Here is a 26,409-nt window from a genome sequence, read left to right on the forward strand (position 1 = left end):
GAGCAGTTGCTGGTGACAAGATCGATATATGTGAAGTGAGTGAGCACTGAGCATGTGACCATTCCTGAAGAATTGCGAGAGACAGTGTTACATTCTGAAGTACAGACATCAGAGACTTTCCGTAACAGGTTTCTATTTCCTTAATATAAAATATATTTGCATTTTTGTGGCACTAATAGCACCATATTTTACACACTTCTTATCTCCAGTAGGCTTTCCGATTAACGGAAGATGTGTTAGCCGTAAGCCGGTTGGTATCCCTGCAATGATGTAATACCCTAATAAGATGTGTTTTTAATATTGCGTGAATAGATACTTTATTTTACTTATCTGAACTCAATCATTCATGTAAAAAAAATCTTTGTTTGGGGTAAGGTACATAAATGCCGGCACATCTGAATAAAATTGTTTGTCTGACTAGATCATTTTGAGGTTAAGGTACCCAGATCTGACTACTCACTAAGATAAGAAGATAAAAGTTCAGGCGGTAGAGCGCTGGCCTTCTGAGCTCGAGTTGGCGGGTTCGATCACGGCTCAGTCCGGTGGTATTTGAAGATGCTCAAATACCGTAGTACGTCAGCCTCGCATCGGTAAATTTACGGGCATGTAGAAGAACTCGTGAGGGACACAATTCAGGCACGTGGCCGTCTCTTAAAAATTATTTAGTGGGACGTAAAAATATCATTAGAAAAAAAGAGGAAAGCATGTAGCTCACGCGCATCGGATTGGTCTTTGCATGAGAAAGTGATTTGCAGCACTTGATAAGAATCTCTTGAATACTAGGGTCTCTGCAACTACCCCGATTAACCAGTAATGAAAGTGTGAATACATCAGCCCATCAACTGAGGCATCTACCAACACCATAGCGCAGAGAGCTCCCGTTCCAAGGTGGATAATTTACATGTGGTTGATTCTCTTCTACATCCTTGAATTTGGGCTATATCGGTCCAAGCATGCACATTGCCCATGTTGTTTGTTCTTGTGCCTTATTCCCCTCTGTGCTTAGCTTGTTATGTGTGTATACTACACACTGAAATAATTCATGTTGACAACGCTTCGCAGATGAAGAGGTGAAACACTCCGTTTGGTGATTCAGCATTCAAATCCTGTCGCTGATACCTGTACCTGTAGTTGCCAACCTCCTCCAAGTTTATCTACACTCGCTCCACATTGCTACAATATGGTCTTGTCAAGTTCCAGGGCAACTATCCTAGTACTAGGATCAAATAATTCAGGCATCTGGCCATCTCGTAAAAAGTAGTTAGTGGGGCATAAAAGTATTATTATTAGAAAAAAAGGAAAGCATGTACCTTACGTGCATGAGATTGGTATTTGCATACTAGCAAAGAACTCACAATAGCACAAATTACCATACTGGACATTATCTACACAAATAAACTGGGCTCTGTATGTCTGATGATCAAAGATATCCTAAGTCTGGGGTTACCATGTCTGTCCTCTGTCCTCATCAGCATGCAGTATCAGCTTGAATGTTGCTATGAATAGTCATTCATGATCCTTAACACAATTGAAGCAGTCTGTATTCTCTGTGACAACTACCAGAACTCTTGTAAGAAGACATGATGATAATCTATCCTTTCTCCTCTCCAACCTATGGTTCAAACAGCTAACAATACACCAGGAGTCTGAACATACATCCTGGAACACAAATAATGAATCTTGTTGAAACCTCTGCAACATTAATCTATTAATAGGTTCTCATCAGAGAAGAAAAAAAAGCCTTTAGTACGGGTACTCTAATTTCTTTTTGGTGCTTATTTTTATATTAAAAGTAGGAAGCTAAGAAATGAGAATGGGAAACAAAGAAAATAGACAATGACAGGCTAGAATGAGAAGAGGATGCAACAGAAAAGAGAAGCATGGACAAACATGAAAACACAAAAATACTGGGACTAACTATAGTTTCTTTTTCAGATCTACCATACCATATTTCTTCTCACCCTCTTCTGAGCTAGAAAATAGAAACGTCCTGCTCATGCATGAAATGTGAATACCTGTATATGAAAGGCAAAATCAACTGAGTGCATGAACTGTAAATCCAAACATTTCATTGCTTGATCCATTTATTGATTTTACTTTATTGGTTGTGGCATCATACACAACCATTAACCCGGCTCAAGCGAGATAGGATCTCCGTCCCTATCCTTCACTTGAGTAATTCTTGTCTGGCGCATCCAAGTTGCGGGGGTGGGTATCCTCCTCATCAGTAGGCCAGTGTGAAAGAGAGCTAAGTTCATTCAGGCAGGGACCCAGTCTCACAGGGTATAACGTGGAACCCATGCCCAGGGTTACGGGTAAAGATCTTAACAGCATCTTAGGCAGAGAAGGAGACCTTCAGAATGGCGAAGATGGTAGATGAGACAACCCATCCTCTCTGGGGAAAATTAGAATAGAAAACCATTGCCTTGTGGAAAAGAGGGATCTTCAAAGGCTAAGGGAGTAAACCTCAAAAGAAAATCCTCAGATGCATTAGACTTAGCAGGTCAGCAGATGAGTAAATTTGTACTTGCTTTCAACTAGCTACAAACCCCGGATGGAAGTTTAAAAATGGAAATGGAAATGACAAGTCTCTGGCTATAGGTGCATAGTATGGTGGTAATCCTGATGTAAAGAGGAGTAGCAAGGAAGAAAGGGAGAAATATGGAGAATTTATGAGCAAAATTGAGCAAGATAGTCGAGGAAATCAGAAACTACTACACAGAGTAATAAAATCAAAAAGAATATACAATCAGCCATTTCAATCATTAAAATGATGTGGCCTCTTTAAGTCGTGGGTATAGGTAGGCCTTCAACAGTCTTCTCCAAGTAGAACGGTCTTGGGCAGATCTCATCCAAGTGGTACCAGCGATCTTCTTGATATCTTTGTCCCATCTGTCCGGTGGTCTTCCTCTAGGCCTTCGATGTTCTCTCGGACTCCACTCCAGCACTAGTTTTGTCCATCTATCATCATTTCTTCGTGCAACATGGCCAGCCCACTGCCATTTTAAGGAGCGTACTCTCTCTAAGATGTCTTTAACCTTTGTAACAGACCGGATGTCATCAGCTCTTTTCCTATCTTTCTTTGTATAGCCTAGCATTGACCTTTCCATGGCTCTCTGCGCGGTCCGAAGTTTCCCTTTTGTGAATTCGTTCAGAGTCCAAGTCTCACAGCCATAAGTCAGCACAGGAAGGATGCATTGGTCAAATACTGTTTTCTTCAGATTTGCTGGCATTTTTGATCTTAATACTGAAGAATTCCTTCCAAATGCTTGCCATCCGAGCTTGATGCGCCTATAGATTTCTGGTCTTATATCACCTGTCATATTTATAATCTGGCCAAGGTAGATGTAATCACTGACCTCTTCTAATGGCATGTTCTTAATATTCACATTTCCAGCTTGAACCCATTCGTTGGACATAACTTTTGTTTTGGAAAGGTTTATGCTTAGGCCAATCAACTGACATTCTAATGCAAGATCTGTAATTAAGGTCTGGAGCTCTTCGAAGTCGTTTGCCAGTAAAGCAATATCATCTGCAAATCTCAAGTTATTTAGCCTTTTCCCATTAATTCTAATTCCCTTTTCTTCCCAGCTCAGCTTAGACATAGCCATCTCTAGGACCGCTGAGAATAGTTTCGGGGAGATGGGATCACCTTGTTTGACACCTCTGTTGATGGGGAATTCTGGGGTTGATTTACCGATATTAACGAAAGCTGAAGAAGTCTCATAGATATTGTTGAGCACTTGGATGTAAGCTGCTTCCACTCCTTGCTCATGTAAAGCTTGCATGACAGCTGTATGGCTGACAGAGTCAAATGCCTTTTCAAAATCAACAAAGGCAATGCAGAGAGGCAAATGATATTCATTTGCTCTGCTTATCACTTCTCTTACAGTCAGTATGTGGTCTATTGTGCTAAAATTACTACGGAAACCTGCTTGTTCAATAGGTTGGGCTGAGTCAAGGATGAAACTGATTCGATTTAACAAGATCTTTGTAAAAAAGTTTATACAAAATAGAGAGCAAGCTGATAGGACGATAATTTTTGATACTGTGAATATTTCCTTTCTTATGTATCAGTATGATCTTTGCTTTGTTCCATGATGTTGGAATTGAAGCCGAGTGCACACAGGAAGTGAATATTTTTGCCATTAAAGAGAGAAGATGGATCCATAGTACATGATGAAAAGGGTCTTCAGGTGATGGCAAAATATTTTGAAAAACTTTATAATGAGGATGACTTCTTGGAGGAAGAAGGAAATAAGGAAATGGAAATCATAGATAGAGAAAAAGAAGAGAACCCGATAACATGATTGGAACTTGAAAGGGCAGTGAAAGCAATGACCAAAGGTAAAGCAAGTGGGAAAGACGAATTCAATGCTGATATGATTAAGGCAGCAGGAAGCAGTGGACAACAGTGGCTATACAGAGCCGTCAATGCCATTTGGAAGGATACCTGTAGATTGGCAACAAGGAAGCATTGTACCATTGTTCAAAAAAAGAAATAGGAAGAAATATGAAAATTATAGAGGTATAACCCTATTATCACATGGGCTAAAAATAATGGAGAAAATCATAGACAAAAACTGAGGGATATAATAGAAACACAGTTAGAGGAAGAACAATATGGCTTTAGACCGAATAGATCAACAATAGACTTTATATTTACAGTGCGAACCATAATGGAAAAACAACTGGAAAAGAACAAGGAAATCATCTTCGTATTTTTGGATTCAGAAAAAGCTTATGATACAGTTAAGAGAAAACATGTAAAGGAATACATATGGAAAAGGAATGTACCAAAATCATTAATTAACAAGATAAAAATGTTGTATCATGAGAGTAAAAGCAGTGTACAAGTGGGGAGTGGTGACTGAAACATTTTATACAAAAAAAGGTCTCAAGCAAGAAAGTGTACTATCGCCATTATTGTTTATTATATTGATGGATGAAATCATAAAACGTGTAAAACAGAGTATCAGTAGTGATGAAGTGAATGCTTTGGTATTTGCAGATGATGTGTTGATTTGGGGAAAGGGAGAAAAGGAAGTACAAAGGAGACTGGACATTTGGAATGAAAATCTGAAGGAGTTTGGAATGGTAATTAGTAAAAAGAAAACTGTAGTCATGCGCTGTGGAAAAGAGAAAAAGAGAAGCCAAGTGAACATAGACGGAGAATGTAGAGCAGTTTACCTATCTGGGTAGCATTATTAATGGAAGTAATGAAATCAACCCTGAAATTAATAACAGACTAAGTAAAGGTACAACATTTTATCTTCAAGTCAAAGAGCTTTTATGGGGTGACAAAGTACCCAAGAGAATGAAATTAACGTTATATAAACTAGAAACGCTGGTAAGTAATAAGAGACAAGATAGTAAGATCCAAGCAGTAGAAATGAAATTTTTAAGAACATCGGTTAAAAAGGCAAGAAGAGATAGAATCCAAAGTATTAAAATCAGAGAAGAGCTAAATATAGAACTGTTAGTCAGAACATACAGAAAGCAAGATTGAGATGGTTCAGACATGTAAAAAGAATGGGAAAGGAATGGGTAGCAAGAAGGGAATTGGAAAGAGAAGTTAGGGAAAGAGACCAGTTGGAAGACCAAGAAGAAGGTGAATGGATCAGATTTGGAAGGACATTAGAGAAACTGGATTGGATGCGGCAGAAGTAATGGAGCAGGAAAAGTGGAAGGACAGAAAAGAGTGAAGGAGGCTTGTTAACCACACTCGGGCAACTGGAGTGGGACATTGATGATGATGATGATGAATGAAAAGCCTTTAAGATATTCCTCAGATTGATTGATTGATTGATTGATTGATTGATTGATTGATTGATTGATTGATTGATTGATTGATTGATTGAAAATGAAATTCCTCTGATCTTGTTACAGGTCTAAACAAATGATGGGACCTCACAGTTTGTCCTCGATCTCCAGTATGGATGACTACGACAAGCAAGGTTGTTTGCATGACATGTTTGTGAGACAGGCTCGAGCCACTCCTCATGCTGTAGCCATCGTTACCCATGAAGGTCAAAAGGTGAGTATATTTAACTCATTCTAGTTACACCAGAAATATAATGTGGGTGCAAGGTATATAGTGAACATTTTTCATATGTATTAATGAAGCAAACTAGTAGAAGACAGTTTGCTTGGTCTCCACAGGTACTGAAGTTTTTATAAGTTATTTTTTATTCATTTATTCTGTATTTCTTAGCTTTCTTATGGTATATATACTACGTAATTCAGAAGATTGTGCAGAAACTGAAGTAGGGCCTAGCTCATATGGGGCATGAAGTACAACTTTCAAATGGGAACGTACAGTCTAGGACGAAACCTTGCATCAGGACACACCTGGGAATGTCAGAAACAATATGATGGATAATTTATTTGATTTATTTTTCTATTTCAAAACAAAACCAAGTAGAGTGGGCACGAACACATTACGGTTATGGAGCCAAGCCTGCAATGGGTGGATGAGTGAGTTCGAACCCCACTGACGGTTGTCCTGAGAACAGTTTCTGGTTTTCCATTTTCACTTCCAGGCAAATGCCAGGACAGTTCCCATAGGCCAATTTCATTCACCATCATTCATTTCATCTTCATTTGCTCCTCAACTGAGACTGGCATCTGGAAGGGCATCTGGCCACAAAAACATGCCATATAATTTTATCTCTCCTTATCCCATATCAGGAAACAGGACTGAGGGGTAGACATACATTTTTTCTATTCCTAAACAATCCATACTGGCAATCAGTGGAGGGATAATCGTTGGTGCACACAGTGAAATTAGATAATGGACACTGAATATTGTTTACAAAACCTGTTTGGGCTTTGTCCACTACATTCATACTCATTACAGGCTTTTCATTTCATTGATTGTCAGTTTTGGATTGTTTAATAATGTAAAGCATTTAGGATTTTTTTTTAAATTGCCCATTATATCATTTGTGACTATTCCAGGCATGGCCTGATACAGGGTTTCTTCGTATGCTGTACGAAAGTTGTTCTGTTTCCACCCCTCTGCAGACTACTTCAGTTTCTGTGCAACCTTTTGAATCACTCTGTATTTGTTCCATAGGAGTTGCAAATTCTATGACAGAAGACACTCATTATTACCCCCTTTCTTATTTCCATATTTAGCCTTGAATTATCCTTTATTTCACTTTCCATGTACTTGAGGCTCTCCAAAATTTAATATCCACTAGTAGCGTGTAGTAGCAATGCTGCTTGTTGAATATTGAACATGCTGCAACAAAAACATCATCAATAATAATAATATCATCGCTCATCTCCAATGTATTTACTAGCGGTAGTTGTAGAACGACATGGGACCTTCATATGAATAAAATCACAAAAAGAGAAGGAAATGTACTTACCAAAACAGTCCCAAGGAAGAACTGTGAATGAATTAAAACAATCTGGGCCCTGAGGTCAGGTGGATTAGTAAAAATAAAATCAATTAACGTGAATTATGAATTATGTTTTGAATCTTCTTTCAAAATTACAATAAGTAATTAATTAAGTTTTGAATCTTCTTTCAAAATTAAAATGAATAATGTGAAAAGGTCGACCCTGTTAAATGACTATACATACATTAATGTCTCCAAGAAATGAAATAATCTATTATCTGAAAATTAAATTGAGCTTAACGTCATTTTCACACAAATAATTAATTGATTAATCTGAATAGGATGAATAACTTAGAAATAAGTAATAATAATAATAATAACTTAAATGTTTCCACCTTTTCAATACAATATATTCACAAAATTACAAAATTATACGGTACTAGTTTCGACCCATCTAGGGGTCATCATCAGCCGTATTGGAGCAAAGATCATTTGTGGCGAAATCCTAAGACAATATTATTTTAAACGGCTGATGATGACCCCTAGATGGGTCGAAACTAGTACCGTATAATTTTGTAATTTTGTGAATATATTGTATTGAAAAGGTGGAAACATTTAAGTTATTATTATTATTATTACTTATATATTGTTCAATACGGACCAAAAACATGAAATTCATAACCATCAATAACTTAGAAATATTACAGATTAATATTGAGTAGAGAATTGTTTCACCATGACTTCCAATGCTCTCATAAGAAATGCAAAGAATAAATTCTCTCTCTATTTACTGTGATTAAGTCAATACAGACCCATTACTGGCCATTATGGTCAAGATTATTAATAAGGTTAAATTGCCACAAGGCAAAAATAATGTGGCATCATAAAGCAAACAAACAATGATACACTTAAGAAGGTAATAATTCCCGAAGTCAATATTAATTTAGAATATCAATTCAATTAAAATGGTATTGCATACAGATTCAGGCAACTCCATTCAAAAAGCAAGCCATGACATCAAACAGTACAATCACGACTCAATCATCGAAGCTCAAATGTTCCAATGTCAACACAGGTCACACACCCCCCCCACTTTAAGTTTACAAAATGTCACCCATGACAACCAGATCACATAACCAAGAAAAGGAATATGGCTGCCAAAGAATTACCAGATAGCCACCAGAAACAATTTCCAACTCATTGGGTTTACATATTAGTTCTGCGAGATTTACCTCCATTAAACATAACTTACAAAAGAAGGCTATTGAAACCAAAATGTTACCAGCTAATTGACTTAATTAGAGCCCTGAAAATAATGCCTAACACCAGAACCTTTCACATTTTCTTGATTAATCATCAGAGTCCAATAACTTTAACAGCTTAAGTACATTTTGAATGTTACAGTCCTACATAGTTATGCTTGATATTCTGAAGACATCACTGTAGTACAATCCAGGCGACAAAGGAAATATTACTTAGCTACTTACAGTTATTCCAATAGATAAGGATACAAGATCTGGAAAACAACAAAAAACTCGGCTCCTCGCTGGATGGCGATTGGATCAACCCAGGTCAAACATTAGCATCATCTCTTCTTCTTTCTTTACTTAAATTTTCTTAAACTTTCCACCAGCGACCAGGGCACGATGTTTCTTCTTCAACGGTCTAAGCAAAAGAACAGACACTCAACTCATTGTCGTTTTACAATTGACTCAACCAATGACGACATAAGGAGTTTAAAGTCAAGAATTTCATGTTTGGTCCATTTTGAATAGAGATTACAAAACAATAAGTTAAACTGTAAAAGATCCACCTTTTCAATACAAGTTATGTTGTTGATTAAAATTACAACATCATTTATTAAATGGTAACGGTTTCAACATCCATGGACATCATCATCAGTCAAATAGGGTCATTATACAAAGATACACATTCAAGTTAAAACACACAAAATTGACCCTCATAATTAAAACTATCTATAACAAGTTAAAATATAAAGCATATTTATGCTAAATGTCCAGGTTTGAACATGTAATTAGTACAAGACTGACAACTTGTTAGTCACGAATAAAATAAAAAAACTGAAGCTGAAAAGCCTCGTAGAAATAAGTATGAAGTCTTTGACAGTCTTAAAAATTTCAGATTTGGGTGCTTTGTACAGAATTGGCATCAATGTGTGTAGAGAAATGTATGCTAAGTGTGATGCAGTAATGTTAAATACGTTGAAAGAATTGGATGATGTTCCTCTGTGAGCGTAAAAACAATACTAAGTCAGTAGATAATACATATAAAAACCATCTTCGTAAATATGATGTTATGTCGTATTTTTCTGGAGTGAGTGAATGTTGTAACCGGAACTGTATGTTGAAGAAGTTAAAATATTCTCGATCCAATGCGGGCCTGTAGTATGAAAGATAAAAACGAGTTAACTCGGATATTGGAAATAGAGCAAGAAAGTAAAGCTTTATGAAGAGACTCACCTTTTGGTTGGCTGGTTGTTTGTACTGCGGAGTTGAGTTGAAGAGGAACTGGCAAGGGTGACGTGTGGACCGATTGGGGAAGGAAGGGGAGAGGGAGGAGTATGTTAGGTAGGAGGAGGAGGAGGGGCGATAAATGGGGCGGGATCAGGGTGTTTTGGAGGCAGGAGGGGATATTGCGTCAAAGAGTTACATCCTATCTGACAGACTGAGCTATTTTCCAGAATTTTGAACATATTAAACACTGCAATGAGAACATCAAACAGGATTTTTGGTTTCTCAGAGATGTCATTTAAATTAAAGTTTGAATTAAAAAATTGGTCTAAGTGAATGTAGCAGCTTTCAGTAGTATCTAAAAGAGGACCCTTGCTAAGCGTGTCAAGGATCTCAATATCTTGCTCTATTCCGTAAAATTTGTGCTTAGCGTCATGAATATGCTGGCCTACCGCAGAAAATCTATTATACCTAATTGCATTCATATGTCCCGTGTACCTAATTTTTATGCTATGGCCACTTTGCCCAATATATGAGCTGCTACAGTCATTGCATCAAAATCTGTATACACCTGATTTTGAGAAAGGGTTAGAGCTATTGATCGTGCTGGAATTGTGTAGAACATCTGAATTTCTACTGTTAATTCTGAAAGAGATGTTAACATTATGATTCTTAAATATATTGGTGACGTTATATATGGTTTTATCAAAAGTGAAAGTCAAAAACAGTTTTGGTTGAACTTGGCAATAGCACGAATGGTATTGTTTTGAATTCCCTACTCAGATCCGTTTCAGATATGGAGACTTTAAATGCGCGGTCCACTAAGCTGTTGTATGTGGCGCGTTTTTGAGTCTGAATATGCATTGAGTCTTGTTTAATTGCCATTGCTGTTTGGGTGGGTTTACTGAAAATTCTATAGAAGAAAGGAGAGGAAATTCTGGTGATTGTTAAATCTAAAAAATTGATGGAGCCATTAATTTCTGATTCTAATGTAAAGTTAATGTAGTTAGGCAAGACAAACTTATATGTGTGAAGCAGAGTGATGCAGGAGAACATTTCCAACATCTTCTGTCATAAGGCAAATTAGAGAACTGGAGAAGCACTTCATCAATTCAAAAGATCCCATACTCTTTTGATAGGAGCATTAGTGAATAACAGCTGATCTTATATCAATATACCTAGGTTGTATTCCAGAAGGTGGTAATAGGTAGAAAGATTTTTTAAAATTACCATAATTAACATGAGTTATGACATCAGACAAAAACATTAAGCCACAGCAAAATATGAAGAAAGGATCTCTGCAGACACTTAACTCTTTCAGTACCTAAGACTTAAAATACCCTAGGTTACACAATTACATTACATACACATATGTAGTTTCCACAGTTACATGTATAGCACATGTACACACAATTTTAATCCATCGAGATCATCTCTCAAATATTTCCCTATACATCATAACCACACTTGAGGTTATATGTGCTATCCCATACAAGGATTAAAGGACATTATCAATTCCTTGACACGTATATCCTTTTCTAAATTCACATCAAACATTACAATTACAGTAAACCCCAGAACATACACCAATAGCAACCTTTTAGAAGAATATATATCTTGTTAGATTATTTCCAAGCACCCTTTTCACAAACTTAAGGACATTACACACTTGATCTGGTCACATCCAGGGCACTACATATGGACTACCTATACACACAACTCACCAACATCCTTATTAACTTCAGGATATAAATTCAATTAAGATTAGAACAACAAATCAACTAAACAGCATACATAATCGAAGGGATCAAAGGGACAATCATCATGGGTATACCCAAAGTAGAAAATTCTAACAAATAACAAATACCATAATCACAATGAAATTAAAGCAGTTTTCACTTGAGACAGATGAATTCTTCTTATCCTCTTGGCAATAAGATCATTCACTAGCATAGATACAGGACTCAAAAACTGCAAGATGGTACTAGGTTCTTGGAACCTAGGGGCTAAGTTAGAAGAAAATTTATTAACTGCTTTACTAATAAGATAACACCTAATGAACACTTAGTCTCTGATCGTTAACTTAATGGGTTTTTGACCTTTGTCATGGTTTTTTTCGTACCTTCTCATATGAGATGGCTAACTTTGCCTTAGCTTCATCCCACACAAGGAGTAGATAGGTCCGATAATACTTCCTCAATATGAAGGAGGTTTGACAGGGGTGAAAATGGAATATACCGGGCAAGTTGGCCATGCGATTAGGGGCGTGTAGCTGTGAGCTTGCATCCAGGAGATAGTGGGTTCGAACCCCACTGTCAGCAACCCTGAAGATGGTTTTCTATGGTTTCCCATTTTCACATTAGGCAAATGCTGGGGCTGTTCCTTAATTAAGGCCATGGCCACTTCTTTCCCACTCCTAGCTTTTTCGTATCCCATCGTCACCATAAGACCTATCTGTGTCGGTGCAACGTAAAGCTTGGGCCGATGACCTTCGATGTTAGGCCCCTTTAAACAACAAGCATCAAGCAGCGTAAAGCAAATTGCAAATGGAATATAACAAAACATTAATTCTGTAGGAGTTTTACCACGGAATTCATGGGTAGCCAAATTGAAAGCATATGACAGCCAATGTAAACAGGTATCCCACTTGGTTTAATTAGCATTATGGTATGCTATTAGGGCAGATTTCAAATTCCTATTCTTCCTCTCAGAATATGATGGGTTGATGTAATAGGGCAGGGATGGCGAACCTATGACACGCGTGTCACTAGGTCACTAGGTGACACGCGGACATGATTTCGGTGGCACGCCACATGAACATAATATTTTATATATACGTCTCGTACTACAGACAGTGCATATCTTACAGTGTTTCACGTGTAAGAAATAAATATCGAAAATCTAAATACTAGTTCCATTCGGACATGCAATATGGCAACACTGCTACACTGATAGGTCCGAAAGTCAAGTGAGATAGTGTCGTTTTCTGGTGGTTTTGTATACGGACATCGCAAATATGTTTTCGGTGCCGAAAAAAACAGAAACTTAACAAAGGTGGTGACCGTATTTTTCAAGAACTCTGGCCAAGGAAATTCGGGCTGTTAAAAAGATGTGTTGCCTGTGTTCGAAAACAGTTGTATCACCTATATTTAATGTAAAGCACAATTTGGAGACTGGTCATTCAAATGTTTGTTCCATTTCAAATGAAGAATGAAGAGAGTTCGTTTCACAAAATATCCAACATTACACAAACAAACTAGTTCTTTAGTGTCATCTTTCTGGCCCAGGAAGAATATCAGTGCAGCTTTTTCTATCTGTCTCACTGCATAGTACAGCATGCATGGGAAACAGATTTCTGACGGTGAGTTGTTGCAAGAAAGTTTCTTATTGTCGTCCGACACATCATTTGAAAACTTCCCTAACAAACAACTAATAATTAACAAGATTAAAGGAATCCCAGCCAGCTGAACTGCTTCCAAGAGTAGAATAATAAAAATGAGTGAAGAAGTTTCGAAGCAGTTGAAAGCTAATTTGGATAACTCCCACATATATGCATTATGTTTTGATGAAAGCATGAATGTGACCTTACAAACAAGGATAGCTGTTTTTTTAGATTTCCTTATGGAAATGTGATGAGGGAGAAATTAATTTAATTGTTGAGTGTACAAACTACAACATGGGAAGATAATGAAGCTAATGGAGGAAGTATTTACAAGATATATTGCAAATATTTATAATAAATAAATAAATAAATAAATAAATAAATAAATAAATAACTTATTATGAAACATAATCGGGAAATTGAAAGGAAGTTGCGAGGGGGGGGGGTTGTAGGTTGTAGACATCCCGTAATGGAAGTGGCACAGTCAACGGATGAGAATAATAAACCAGAGTTAAAATGGCACGCTAGTTGGAAAAGGTTCGCCATCCCTGTAATAGGGCATTGTGGTGGCATGCGAAATGCTCAATTCGAACAAAAAAAAATTTAAATAAGTGACTGGTAAAGGCACTAGCATTATCAGATACTAAGAAGTTGGGCGTTCCAAAAGAAGTGAAAATTGAATTCAAACAGTTAATAGTAGTTTGTGAATTAGTAGATCTGGTGGGGAAAATCCTACAGAACCGAGTAAAGGCATCAATGCACATCAACGCATGAGTATTGCCATGGGATGAATGAGGAAGAGGTCCAATATGATCAACGAGTAATCGCTCCATAGGATGAGATTCTTGGGAAGAGGACAACAACCCCACATGGTTGTTTAGGTTAGGTTTACTAACTGCACAACTTTTACAAGATTTAACCATAGTCCTGATATTTCGATGCATCTTCTTCCAGATGAAGAATTGTGTGATTTTCTGTCTTGTTTTAAATGTATCTAAATGACCACTAAGAGGACTATCATGATAATACTGAATAATAGGAACCAAAATCTTTGGAGCAACAATCTTCAACCTTTTGTCATTTCAATCTTGACAACAGAGTACACCTTTTACACAAGAATATGGTTTTACAATGTCACCAGAATTAATTCTCCCTAAAATACTTTTTAACTCAGGATCTTCTCTTTGATATTGGCCAATGTCTTGGTACAACATAGGAAGGTTCGACAAGATTGCATTTACATTTACTCAGTCACCATCAAACATACAGCTAAGTTCATCAACAATAACATTGTCAATACCACAAATGTGGCGAGCATTAAAACTGAAAGCTGAAATTCTTAACGCCCATCTAGTCAACCTTCCAGTATGCTTAGGTCTTCTAAGAACCCAAGAGAGAGCCTCATTATCAGTTTCAAGGTCAAAATCTACATGTTCAATATAGATGCAAAATTTCTCTAATGAGAAGAGTACAGCCAAACACTGAAGCTCATAAATCGAATATTTTCTTTCTAGAGGAGTAAGTGCCCAAGAAGCGTAGGCAACAGACCTTCTTCCCATTTCAGAATCTTGTAACAAAACACCAGCAATAGCCTTGCCAGAGGCATCGGTTTGGACAATAAATCTCTTGTTGAAATCTGGAATGGCTAGTACCAGTGCATTACTCAAAGCAGTTTTTAAAGGATCAATGGCTTCCTGTTGAGGGTGATCCCATACGAACTTAACATCCTTGCAACATAAATAATTTAATGGGGCAGCAATTTCATCACAATACGGAACAAACTTTCTAAAGAAGTTCATCATTCCAATGAATCTGGCAATACCTTTTACATCTTTGGGGGTTTAAAATCATGAATAGCCTGGGTACTGGCATGATCAATAGCAATACCCTGTGCTGACACAATGTGACCAAGGAAGGAAATCTGAGATTTTGCAAAACTAGTCTTTGTAAGTTTCACAGTTAAATCAGCCTTCTTCAATCTCTCTGTTACCTCTTTGACATGCTTAAGGTGATCCTTAAAATTAGCTGAATACATAACAAGGTCATCTAAATAATTGATCACAAATTTAAATTTGACATCAGCAAAGACCAAATCTAACAAACGAGTGAGCATTGCAGCTCCGGTGGAAAACGTTAAAGGAATCCTCGTGTACTCATATAGGTTCTAATCAGTTGCAAACGCAGTTAATAGGATAGATTCCTCATCAAGAGGCACTTGATTGTATGCTTCATTAAGATTGAAAATAGAAAAATAATTTGCACCTTTGAACCAAGAAAAACATGTGTGTAAATCTGGCAAGGAAACTGATTGGAGAACAATATTATGGTTCAGTCCTCTATAATCCACAACAGGCTGGTAACCACCAGATGGTTTAGGCACAAAGAACATTGGGGCAGAGTAAGCTGAAGTTGAGGGTCTAATTACATCACCTTTGAGCATTCGATCAATAATTTTCTGTAATTCAGTCATTCTGGGTGGAGCCAATCTGTATGGAGGAGTTCTTACCAGAATATTATCAGTCACATTAATGTGATATTTGAGAACATTAGTTAATCCCAGCCAATTAGTAGAAACTTCTGGGTACTGTGGACAAAGCTCACAAATTTTGGAAGCTTGAGCATCAGACAGGTGATCAAGGTCTAACCTATCGTCTTCACCATCCTTACCATCCTCATCCAACACACAAGCAACATTTCCTTGCAACATTCTAACATTGTTAAAATGAAATTCTCGATCAGCACAGAATTTAAAGAAAAACTTCCTATCTTGTAAATTCAAGACCATCGCAACCTTAGCCATGAAGTCAGTACCCAACATGACTTGGCACGACAACTTAGAAGCCACAAGACAACTTATCTTCCAAGTAAATTCAGTATTTCTAATTTTGATCAACACAGATCCAAAAATTTCTAATTTACTCCCATTTGCAGTTTACAATCAATCTTAGATGGTTCAATTTTACAATTTTAGGCAACTTACAGCAACATTTCATTCTCTGATACCAAATAGCATTCACTAGTGACACAATACTACCTGAATCAATCAGACCCAACACTGGTTTGTTATTAAGTTCAATTTATACCAGAGAAGCTCTGGTATGACCCTACCTGAAATCCTTACATACTGAGGAAGATGAAAATCACTGACTACATTTCTATCCTAAAAACATTTTTCATTTAACTTTTTAGAGCTTTCTACTAGTTGCCATGAATTGGTTCTAGGTAAATTAGGACAATTTCTTTTCACATGCTGTTTGGATCCGCAAACATAACAACAGACATTAGGGTTTTGCTCTGCTACCAAAACACTATCGTGCATCTCCAAGGTATTCACTAGCGATAGTTGTAGAACAACATGGGATCTTCACATGAATAAAATCACAACAAGAGAAGGAAATGTACTTACCAATACAGTACCTCTCACATCTTTTCTTCAATAAAGAATAGGTATTCTTATGTCAATTTTTGTCTTTGTGTGTTCCTGATGCTGCCTTTCATAATATCTTCCATCACAATTATAAGCAGTGAAAGTGACCATACATTTAATACCTTCAGAACATTTCACTAGTCTGTAAACCATAGCTTTCAGCATTGATATAGGGTAGGCCTAGAAATTAATAATTATTAATAAATTGATCATTTAAACATACATAAAAGATTCATTTATTTTACTATGTGACCAACTTTATCAATTTCAACTACTGTTTTTTAATGTTGTCTAATGACAAAACAAGTATTCTGTTCTAATATTAAAATGAGTTTATAGGGAATAATGCTAGTTGCTATAAGTTTCCATATCAAAAACAATTACCACAATGTCTGATGAATTGGGTACCATATTACAATAGCTGTTGAAATATTTATATGATTGGAAAAAAATATCTCTTGAAGTGTAGCATCTGTAGTTATTGCGCCGTTCCTGCGTCCAGGGTGGGTTGCGAAGAAATCGAGACTAGCTCGTTTCTGATTAAATTCCAATTTCCATTTCGTCCTGAGGTCATGGATTCGCAGAGATCATTAGAAAGCTGTATGTGCTGGCTGATTTCCTTTCAGTGAAGTCGATGGTCATCTCCATCGCACCGATCAATCATTTTTATGTAGTATAATTCATAATCTTTAACCTAAAGTTGACTATTATTGTCTGCTTATCTTAGTATAACATAAAAATGCCATTAACTTTTGATTATTCTCATTTATTCTAATAGAAAAGTCTAGAAAAGGAAAGAAAAAATGAAGTATTTTTGGGAATAAATATCTATCTTCATTACAAAAATTAGTTAATTGCTGATTTGATTCATCAAAGATCTTTGATTAAAATATCATATTTACAATTATGTATATTGAAAAGTACGAAAAAGTATGAAATTATTTCATGAATTCTGTACAAATAAATTAAAATCACATCTCTGATTCATTTCTTTCTGTGACTGAATGAGATTACTATCCCTACATTATTTCTTATTGTAACATTTACAGATCTATCTGGAAACATTTATTGAGCATCAATCCGTTGTCTTGAATTAAATATAGTAATCTTAAATATTCATGTCTTCTCATTTTCATCATACCATTAATATCAGTAATATCGAGTATATCAATCACATCAATTTTCATCTATGGATATGTCAGGAAAAAGATAATATAGACATTGATTTCCATAGGGAATCTGAAATATTTGTCCCAAATGAGTAAATTTATAATACCAATATAAATGGTCCATTATTAGACATAATAAATTTTCCAGTTAACTCATTCCTGATTGCCAGCGTTTCGCCCCCATGTGCTACGTTGGGCTCATCAGTTGGTACCTAGCACACCTACCAAGATGCTGGCTAGTGCATACCATGGAGGCTTTATTCTTTATTCAAAGAGTTATTTCATTCCTGCCCGGTAAGGGGCAGGCGGGCCACCAGCTAAACATGTAGCTCTTTGGCCGGTGAGTGAGTACATAAAAGTAGAATTTTGAAACACATACATAGAAGTATGTCTCGTACATACTGAAAACAAAACATAATCAAATACAGATTGAAGCAGAGAAAATGAAAAACATAAACAAGTATATAACAAGGAAATATTATGTGATTTCTTCCATGTCAGTCTATTTTTCATTGATTTCGATTGGCACACAAAGTATAAACGCACAACACATCGTACTGAGAGAGAAATGTCTTCAGTTCATCTTGACGTACAATACGAAAAACACTATGGTGGAAGCAGAAAGAAATGGACGTACACTAGTGGAACAATGAGGACGCGAAAAACACAGAATGATTGAAAATGAACATGGATAGAGATGACACTGGTAGTGTCGTAAAGCACTCAGACACAGATATTGGAGGCCGGTACCACTGCCGCGAGGAGCATCGTAATATCCAGTAAAAGAAAAGTTAGAATAGAAAGGCAGTGGGACAGGGGGGGAAGTTACGTGATAGGGGTGGGGAAAAGGTAAGAGATAGCAGGAGAGCGGTCATTATTAAGGATAGCGGTGGCAAGAGGAGAAAGGTTGAGGGCTTCTTTAATCGCAGAATGATTGATGGCTAGGGCAGATTGTAAGTATTTGAGACGAAGATCATGGACATGAGTAAGGATGGTGGGGAAAGAATAAAGAGGTTGGAAGTCAGCAGAAGGGGTGTCAAAGGGGAGATGGTATGCAATACGCATAGCATGTCTGTCAAGTTTAAGCAAGGTCACGTATTGTTGTCTGTCAGCTGTGAGCCAGGTCAATGAACTGTATGTTACGACAGGGCGAATAAAAGATTTATAAACTGTGAGGATTTGGGAAGGACGGAGGCCCCACGTTTTACCAGTGAGAATACGAAGGGCTCGGAAGCGTTGAAGGGCACGTTTGTATACTTGTGTTAAATGATGTTTCCAATGAAGGTTGTTCTGGAATTGAATACCAAGGTAGATTAGGGTATTAGTTTCTGTTAGTGGAGTATTATACAACGTTAAAAGAACTCGGTGACGGGGTCTAGTGAGGCGGGATTTTTTCCGAAATACAATAAATTGGGTCTTGGTGGGATTAACAGCAATATGCCAGGCGTCGAACCAGGATTCTAGAACGGAGAGGTAGGTCTGTAAATAACGGGTAAGAGTAACAGTAGTAGGTGTAAGTGCAAGGATAGCCAGATCATCGGCATATTGATAGAGTCTTAAAGGGGGATCGGGATGTGGGATATCATAAGTATATAAAATATATAAAAGTGGGGAAAGTGGGGAACCTTGGGCTACGCCCGCAGTCATACGAAAGGAATAGGAACGGGTACCACGGATGAGGATCTGTGCTGATCGATGTTGAAGATAGTTGAAAATAAATCGAATGATAGTGATAGGAATGGGAAGATGGCGTAACTTAAAAAGCAACCCAGCATGCCAGACTGAATCAAAAGCCTTATTCACATCGAGGCAAACTAAAGCGGCAGTTTTACGGGGGCGAAGATAGGCATTGAGAGAAGAGGATATGTGAAAGAGGTGATCGTGAGTGGAATGATGGGATCGAAAACCGGCTTGAGAGGATGGAATAAGACCTAGAGAGTCGAGATAGGAGGAAAGTCTCCTACTCAGAATCCCTTCTAGGATCTTGCTGAGGACAGGGAGTAAGGAGATTGGGCGATAAGACCGAATGTCAGATGGGAGTTTATGGGGTTTTAGGAATAGGAGAAGATTGGCGTTACCCCAATGATCGGGGTACGCGCCTGTATAAAGAATGTAGGTGTAAATAATGCTAAGAAGATAAAAAAGAATAGGAGGGGCTTCTTGAATATGACGATATGAGATGGTATCGGAGCCAGGGGAGGTGTTTTTCCGATGTTTCAGGAAAAGCCGGATATCAGTGGGTGTAATGGGAGCATTTAATGGATGAGTATAATCAACATGAGAAAAATGGAGGAATGAAGGTTGAAGTTCAGGGAGGTTAGGATCAGAGTAAGCAATGATGGTGGGTTCGTGAGGATGATGGAAATTAGGGGCGTGGGAGGGGGAAAACACAGTTTGATAATAGTCAGCGAAAAGATTAGCCTTGTCTTGGTCAGTTTGTGGATGAGTGGGGGGATGTGTAATAGGGTAGCGAGGAAGAGGGTTGGTAGTTTTGGTTAGTTTTCGAAAAGTCGTCCAAAAACGTCGAGGGTCGTGATAATCAGCTAGCTCAGTACACTTGTCCATCCACATTTTACGTTTAATAGCTTTAATATATGAGCGCGCGTGGCGTAAAGTTCGGCGGTGTTGTTGGAGCGTAGTAGGGTCCTTGGTTCGAGTATATGCAGTAAAGTAGTCATGAGCTAGCTGCAATAAGCGGAGAGCTGTGGGGGGTATAGGAGGTTTAGAGGGGTGGTAGGAGTGACGAGGAATATGAAGAGAATCTGCGGTAAGGATAGCTCGCTCTATTTTAGAAATTAGGGCGAATAGAGTGGGAATATTAGTAGGCGGTACAGCATCACTGAGTAAGTTAGTGAGAGTAGTGCGATACGTATTCCAATTAGTGTGATTGAAACGACGAGTAGGGGGAGGGCGAGGAGGGGGTAAGGTCTGACGGGGAAGAACACCAGGAAAGGTGAGAAGGGCTGGGGCGTGATCGCTACCTATAGAAACGAGCTGCTGGATGGTGATAGATGTGGCAAGGGAGGGAGAAAGAAGGAGGACATCAGGGGTGGAATTATTGGCTGGGAGGGTGTGGAAAGGAAAATGGAAGCGCATGCCCCGGAGAGACGTACATAAATTAGTGAACTCGGAGATTTGAGTAGGGGTATATGAAGTAACATTAAGGTCTGCAACTATAATATATTCAGAAAATGTAGCGTCTATGTATTTAATAAAATCAGAGGGAATGGAAGGTTTAGACGGTATGTAGATAGTAGCTACCGTAATGGTTTTCTGAGGAGTAATTACTTCGAGTATTAGATATTCAGAGAAATTAGTAGGGAAGTGAAAGTAGTGCTGAATAACAGTAAAATCCCGTCTGACGCCGATAGCCACGCCACCACGGCCTTGAGTCGGACGATCAGCGCGATAGAAAGTAAACCGGGGAAATTGAGGCATTTGGGCCGGCGTCAGAAATGTCTCATTCAGAACAAAAATATCCGGGGTATACAATGAAAGGGAGGTGTCCAGCAGCAGCCGATTGGACTTAAGAGATCTTATGTTGGCATAGTAAAGCTTCAATACGCTAACGCATAAAGTGAACAGTACTTAGGGGAAAAAATGCAAAATGCATTTTATTCCCCGAGTACGCCACGTCGACATGAGTGTTCAAAACCAATCGAGCCGCTAGCTGGATCTGATTTAGGATGTGTGGGCGATGGAAGGGGAGGACGTTCTGTAACACCATCGTAATAAAACGAATGATGTTCTCAGAACTCGGAGAGGGGAGGGTGGAGGAAGAGGCAGGGGTAGGTAGGTCTTGAGATTGAACAGGGACAACGGTTTCAGGATGATCAGGTTCAGGAGCAGGTTTGGAACGACATTTATAACTGAAAGCAGGATGATTTTGATTACAATTAACACACTTTGGATTCGACTTATTGGGACAAGCATGAGTAGGATGCTCCTCACGTGAACAGATGGCACATACCTCCGGATGAACACATGGTGTCCCTGGGGCGTGGTCGAACCTCTGGCACGTCCCGCAGCGGATCTTCTGAGGTGGCGATGTTCTGGAGGGTTCCACCCGATGGCGCCGGGCGTAGATCATGGCGCCGTCACGGAGCAGGGCGTCGAGCGTCGAGACGTCGCGTGATAGAATGCGAACCAAGGAAGTGGGTCCTTGAGCGTTCCGAATACGGATGACTCGGTAGATGTGGTGACCCTCGAGTTGGAGTTGAGCAGCCACCTCATCGTCGGTGTAGTCTCGGTCGACTCCATAAGCAACCACAGATAGAATTGTTGCTGGTCGGGTGGGCGGTGCAGGACGTTGTGTTGGACGCTGTGTGGTGAAATTAGTGGCCCGTGCATGTGTCCCCAGTTGATGAGCTCCGATGTTATTCGTGAAGTGATGGTAAAATGGTTGGCAGGTTTTAAGATTATAACCATCTCTCGACCGTTGGATTTCAAGTTTATAATCCTGAAGATTGGGCGTAAATTTTGCAATTAGTTGATAGATGCACCTGACGTTGGCCTTGGTGATGTCCAGATTTGTAAGCTTTATCAGATAGAAAGGCGGTTGAACAGTTGGCTGGAGCGTTGGAGTAACAATACTGCGCTGGCGAATATTAGGTGGTATTGCTGGGTTTTGCGCCGCCTGAGCATAACTACGTACATGTGCAGGCATGTACGTTGCAGGTTGGTCCAACAGGTTGGGCAGTTGGTGGGCGGTCGATGGTCCAGGGCCCAGCAAATGAATCCCAAGGTCCGTTCCAGAAGATTCCAGACGAGCATGAGATCCCGGTGAGGTTTCGACAGAGCCTGGAGAACGTTGTATCAGGTATTGTGTCGGACAAATTCTTTTCCTTTCTCCATCAGGACTTCCAGAACCAGATTCCGATAAACGACGAGGTTGTTTGGTTTGAGTAGTTTCCATGTCCTTTGGTGGCGACCTGGGTGAACGTGATCGCGTTGGTGATGGCGGCGGTGAAGGAGTCATCGCGTAACTTCCAGAAACTTCCTGATATGTAGACGTAAGACTGTCGACGTGTAGAGATTCCGGTCCGATCATATACTGTAGACTGAGAGTGTCACCATGGAGGCCACTGTGCAGGCTAGTTGGAGCCACCGGCAGTGCCAATGCTCTATGAGAGACTTTGTCTCTTTACCAAAAATTGATACCTGCCTGGCCATCATATGATATAGACATTGATTCCCATAGGGAATCTGAAATATTTGTCCCGAATGAGTACATTTATAATACCAATATAATGGTCCGTTATTGGACATTATAAATTTCCCAGCTAACTCATTCCTGGTTGCCAGTGTTTCGCCCCCCATGTGCTAGGTTGGGCTCATCAGTTGGTACCTAGCACACCTACCAAGATGCTGGCTAATGCATACCGTGGAGGCCACTGCGTAGGCTACTTGGAGCCAACAACAGTGCCAATGCTTGGCCATCAGATGAATCAACGTCTATATCATCTTACATATGGCACTTTTGCACCAGTTACCACCAGTGTTCTTAGAGAACATAGATAAGATTATTCGAAGTTCTGTTAAAGAGATGCTTTTCTTACCAGTTGACGTCACCAATAGTATGTTGTATTCAGGGAGAAAATTCAGAGAGCTAAATTTAATTTGAGCTGATGGGAAGCCATCCCCCAGTACTGTAATGTCTGTGTAGTATTAATGAGAGCTGATAATGCACACATGAATGTAGTCAAGATGTTGGAAGATGGGTTAGGATCTTCATGTGAGCACCTTAACTTTCCTCCACCATCAGAAATAACAAAGTGGACAGTGTTCAGATTCTGGAAAGGACTGCGTAACCGCAAGTCTGAAACTTTAAAATCTATTTCTGGATGTCGTAAGGGAGTATCAATGTACAGCATGGTTCCCGAGGCTAACAAGTGTATATCTAACAAGAGCAGGTTATTTGTTTCAGAGTAGGTGAAATGTTAAAATATGGATACGAATGTTGCTGCAGTTTGAACCAATCCTGATCAGTCCTTAGTTCGTATTACAAGTTATAAATTCCCAGTGACTGAAACCCTAGACATCTTGAGACAGTGCAACCATGGGATGCTCCTTCAGAACTCACTTCATCATATTGTAAAGTCAAAGATAGCGGAACCCTGAAGAAGGAGGGCTGGACAGTATATGAGGAAATTTCCTGCCTTGCTGTGAATGAGTCAACTCAAGGATTGATTTGGTAGCATACTCTACTAATACAAAATGAGGTACCATATAATTTTGGGTCCCACAGTAAGATTTGATTTTGGAATTTAACAGGATACAGAGGTACACCAAGAAAAGAAGAGTATTTATGAACCCACAGTAAATTTATTCAAAGATAAATACCATATTTACCATAAATACCATATACTATATTTTTTCTCCCTGATTTTTCAGAACGAAAATTTGGAAAAGAAGTTTAATTTCATATTTTTTCCCCTCTTGTTTTATTTACAGTTTCCACTACTTGGCGAAGCACAGACTTATCTCATCTTCGTGATCCATGCCGATGTACGGAAATCAGGAACTAGTTTGGAAATTCCAGTTCATGTTTCCCATGCTAGGAGAGGCGGAAGTGACTTATTCCTGTATCTCCTAAGTGGAGCATAGGGGATCAATGAACTTCCACCACCGGACTCTCTTCTGCGCCATCGTCCTGATCTCAATCCAGGTCTTCCCTCCTTTCTCCATCCCTTCTGTTATTGTACTCCTCCTCCATGTGTTCCTTGGTCTGCCTCTTCTCGTGCTACCTTGTGGGTTCCATTCCAGGGCTTGTCTTGCTATGTTGTCTTTATCTCGCCATAATGTATGCCCGATCCACTTCCATTTCCTACGACACATCTCAGTATCAATGATTGTTTGATGGGTTCTTCTCCATAGCTCTTCATTGGAAATTACTTGTGGCCACCATATCCTCAGGATATTCCTCAAACTTCTGTTCACAAATATTTGAAGTCTGCTAATCAGTTGTTTGTTAGTCTTCCATGTTTCACACCCATAGAGCAGTACTGACTTGACATTTGTATTGAAGATGCGTAGTTTGGTATAGGTGTTGAGTTCCCTTGATTTCCAGATTGGTCTCACCATTGCAAATGCTCCTTTAGCCTTATTTATTCTATTTCCTATATCCTCTGTAGTTCCTCCCTCGGGGGTGACTACACTTCCCAGGTAGCAAAACTGCTTGACTTGCTTGAACTCTTGATTTTCTAAAAATAATAGTGCCTTGTTTCGGTTGTTACAGTGCATCTCCTTTGTTTTGTTTCCATTTATCTTCAATCCCACCTCTGATGCTTCAGTTTGTAAATCATTCAGCTTTTTTTCCATATCCTTAAACCTGCTGGCTAGCAAACACAAGTCATCTGCAAAGTCCAAGTCCTAGGAAGTGACTGATTACTCAATATTCCAGCACCCGGGACCAGAACACACCTGTGACTATTAACCATAACTCGCCCTTGTTATCACCACTTCTCATCCATCGCCATTTTCCAGTCCAAATTCTGTTGCTTTATGCACCGCTGGCAAAATTGCATTGTGCTTGGCTTGGCGCTGTAAATATAACTGTTAAGGGTTAATACCCAAGGGTGTGGTCATGACCTGTGGTCATTTTCTTCTTGCATCCTATGCAGAAATCTTGCTCGCAGAAAGTTCAATGACATTGATTGAAAGAAAGTAGTATGGCTGAATATAAGATCGAGAAACACCCGTGTGCAAACAGCAAAAAGCTGTTGAAGGAAGACAATCTATCAAATGGCTATGATGGCAATTTGAAGGCATTCTACCACCTGGAATACATGTGTATATCCAGGTAAATTTTAACATACTAAAATTAAAGAAAAATTCTGGTTCTGCCCTAAACATAGGCAGAAGCTTGTCTCTTACAGTATCAATTCCAAACCACCTGAGGAAGTGAAACAAAACTTGTGGTTTTAGAGAGTAAGAAAACAAATTCAAACCAAGCCCCATGATGCAACAGCCCCAAAGGACCCTGGCCTACCAAGCGACCGCTGCCCAGCCCAAAGGCTTACAGATTACGAGGTGTCATGTGGTCAGCACAACGGATCCTCTCAGCTGTTATTCTTGGCTTTCTAGACTGGAGCCGCTATCTCACCATCAGATAGCTCCTCAATTGTAATCACATAGGCTGAGTGGACCTCAAACCAGCCCTCAGATGCAAATAAAAATCCCTGACCTGGCCAGGAATTGAACCCGGGGCCTCCGGCTAAGAGGCAGGCACGCTACCCCTACACCATAGGGCCGGCATAAGAAAATAAGTTCTGATATAGAAAAACAAAGTGTCTGAAATAAAATCTTTTCTCAATTTCTTCAGCAGAACATTGCTAAACGAGGTAGGTCTAATGCTCAAAGTACTAGTGAAGCAGTCAGAAATATTAATAGACCAGCTGAAAACCCCCATATGTCCACAAATGCCAGAACTCTCAAATCTAAAAATGAAATTAACCTATGACTTCAAAAACAACTTAAAATCCACCTCTATATCATTACCAACCACAGACAAGCAGCTCAGAACTGAGCCCTTTAAATCGCATTGCCTCTGAACAGACTGTGAAAACTTCCCCAGCAGCAACTGTGCCTACACTAATTGACTCAGAACAAG

General features: G+C 39.0%; 1 protein-coding gene across 5 annotated transcripts in view; it reads left to right on the top strand.

The window, feature by feature from the left end:
• Positions 1-26,409, top strand: part of LOC136866203 (uncharacterized) — an 873,476-nt gene that overhangs the window by 579,290 nt on the left and 267,777 nt on the right. For 4 of the 5 annotated variants that reach the window (XR_011017926.1, XM_067142959.2, XM_067142960.2 and 1 more), the window contains one exon: positions 5,890-6,037. Coding sequence is in view for 4 of the 5 variants with exons in the window: in XM_067142959.2 (XP_066999060.2) it covers positions 5,890-6,037 (148 nt within the window). In the remaining variant the exon portion in view is untranslated. Of the gene's footprint in view, positions 1-39; positions 129-5,889; positions 6,038-26,409 lie in introns of those variants that run through there. The other variant, XM_067142961.2, reaches the window with a different exon arrangement.

The sequence above is a fragment of the Anabrus simplex genome, chromosome 3 (assembly GCF_040414725.1).
Source record: "Anabrus simplex isolate iqAnaSimp1 chromosome 3, ASM4041472v1, whole genome shotgun sequence".
Classification (NCBI taxonomy): domain Eukaryota; kingdom Metazoa; phylum Arthropoda; class Insecta; order Orthoptera; family Tettigoniidae; genus Anabrus; species Anabrus simplex.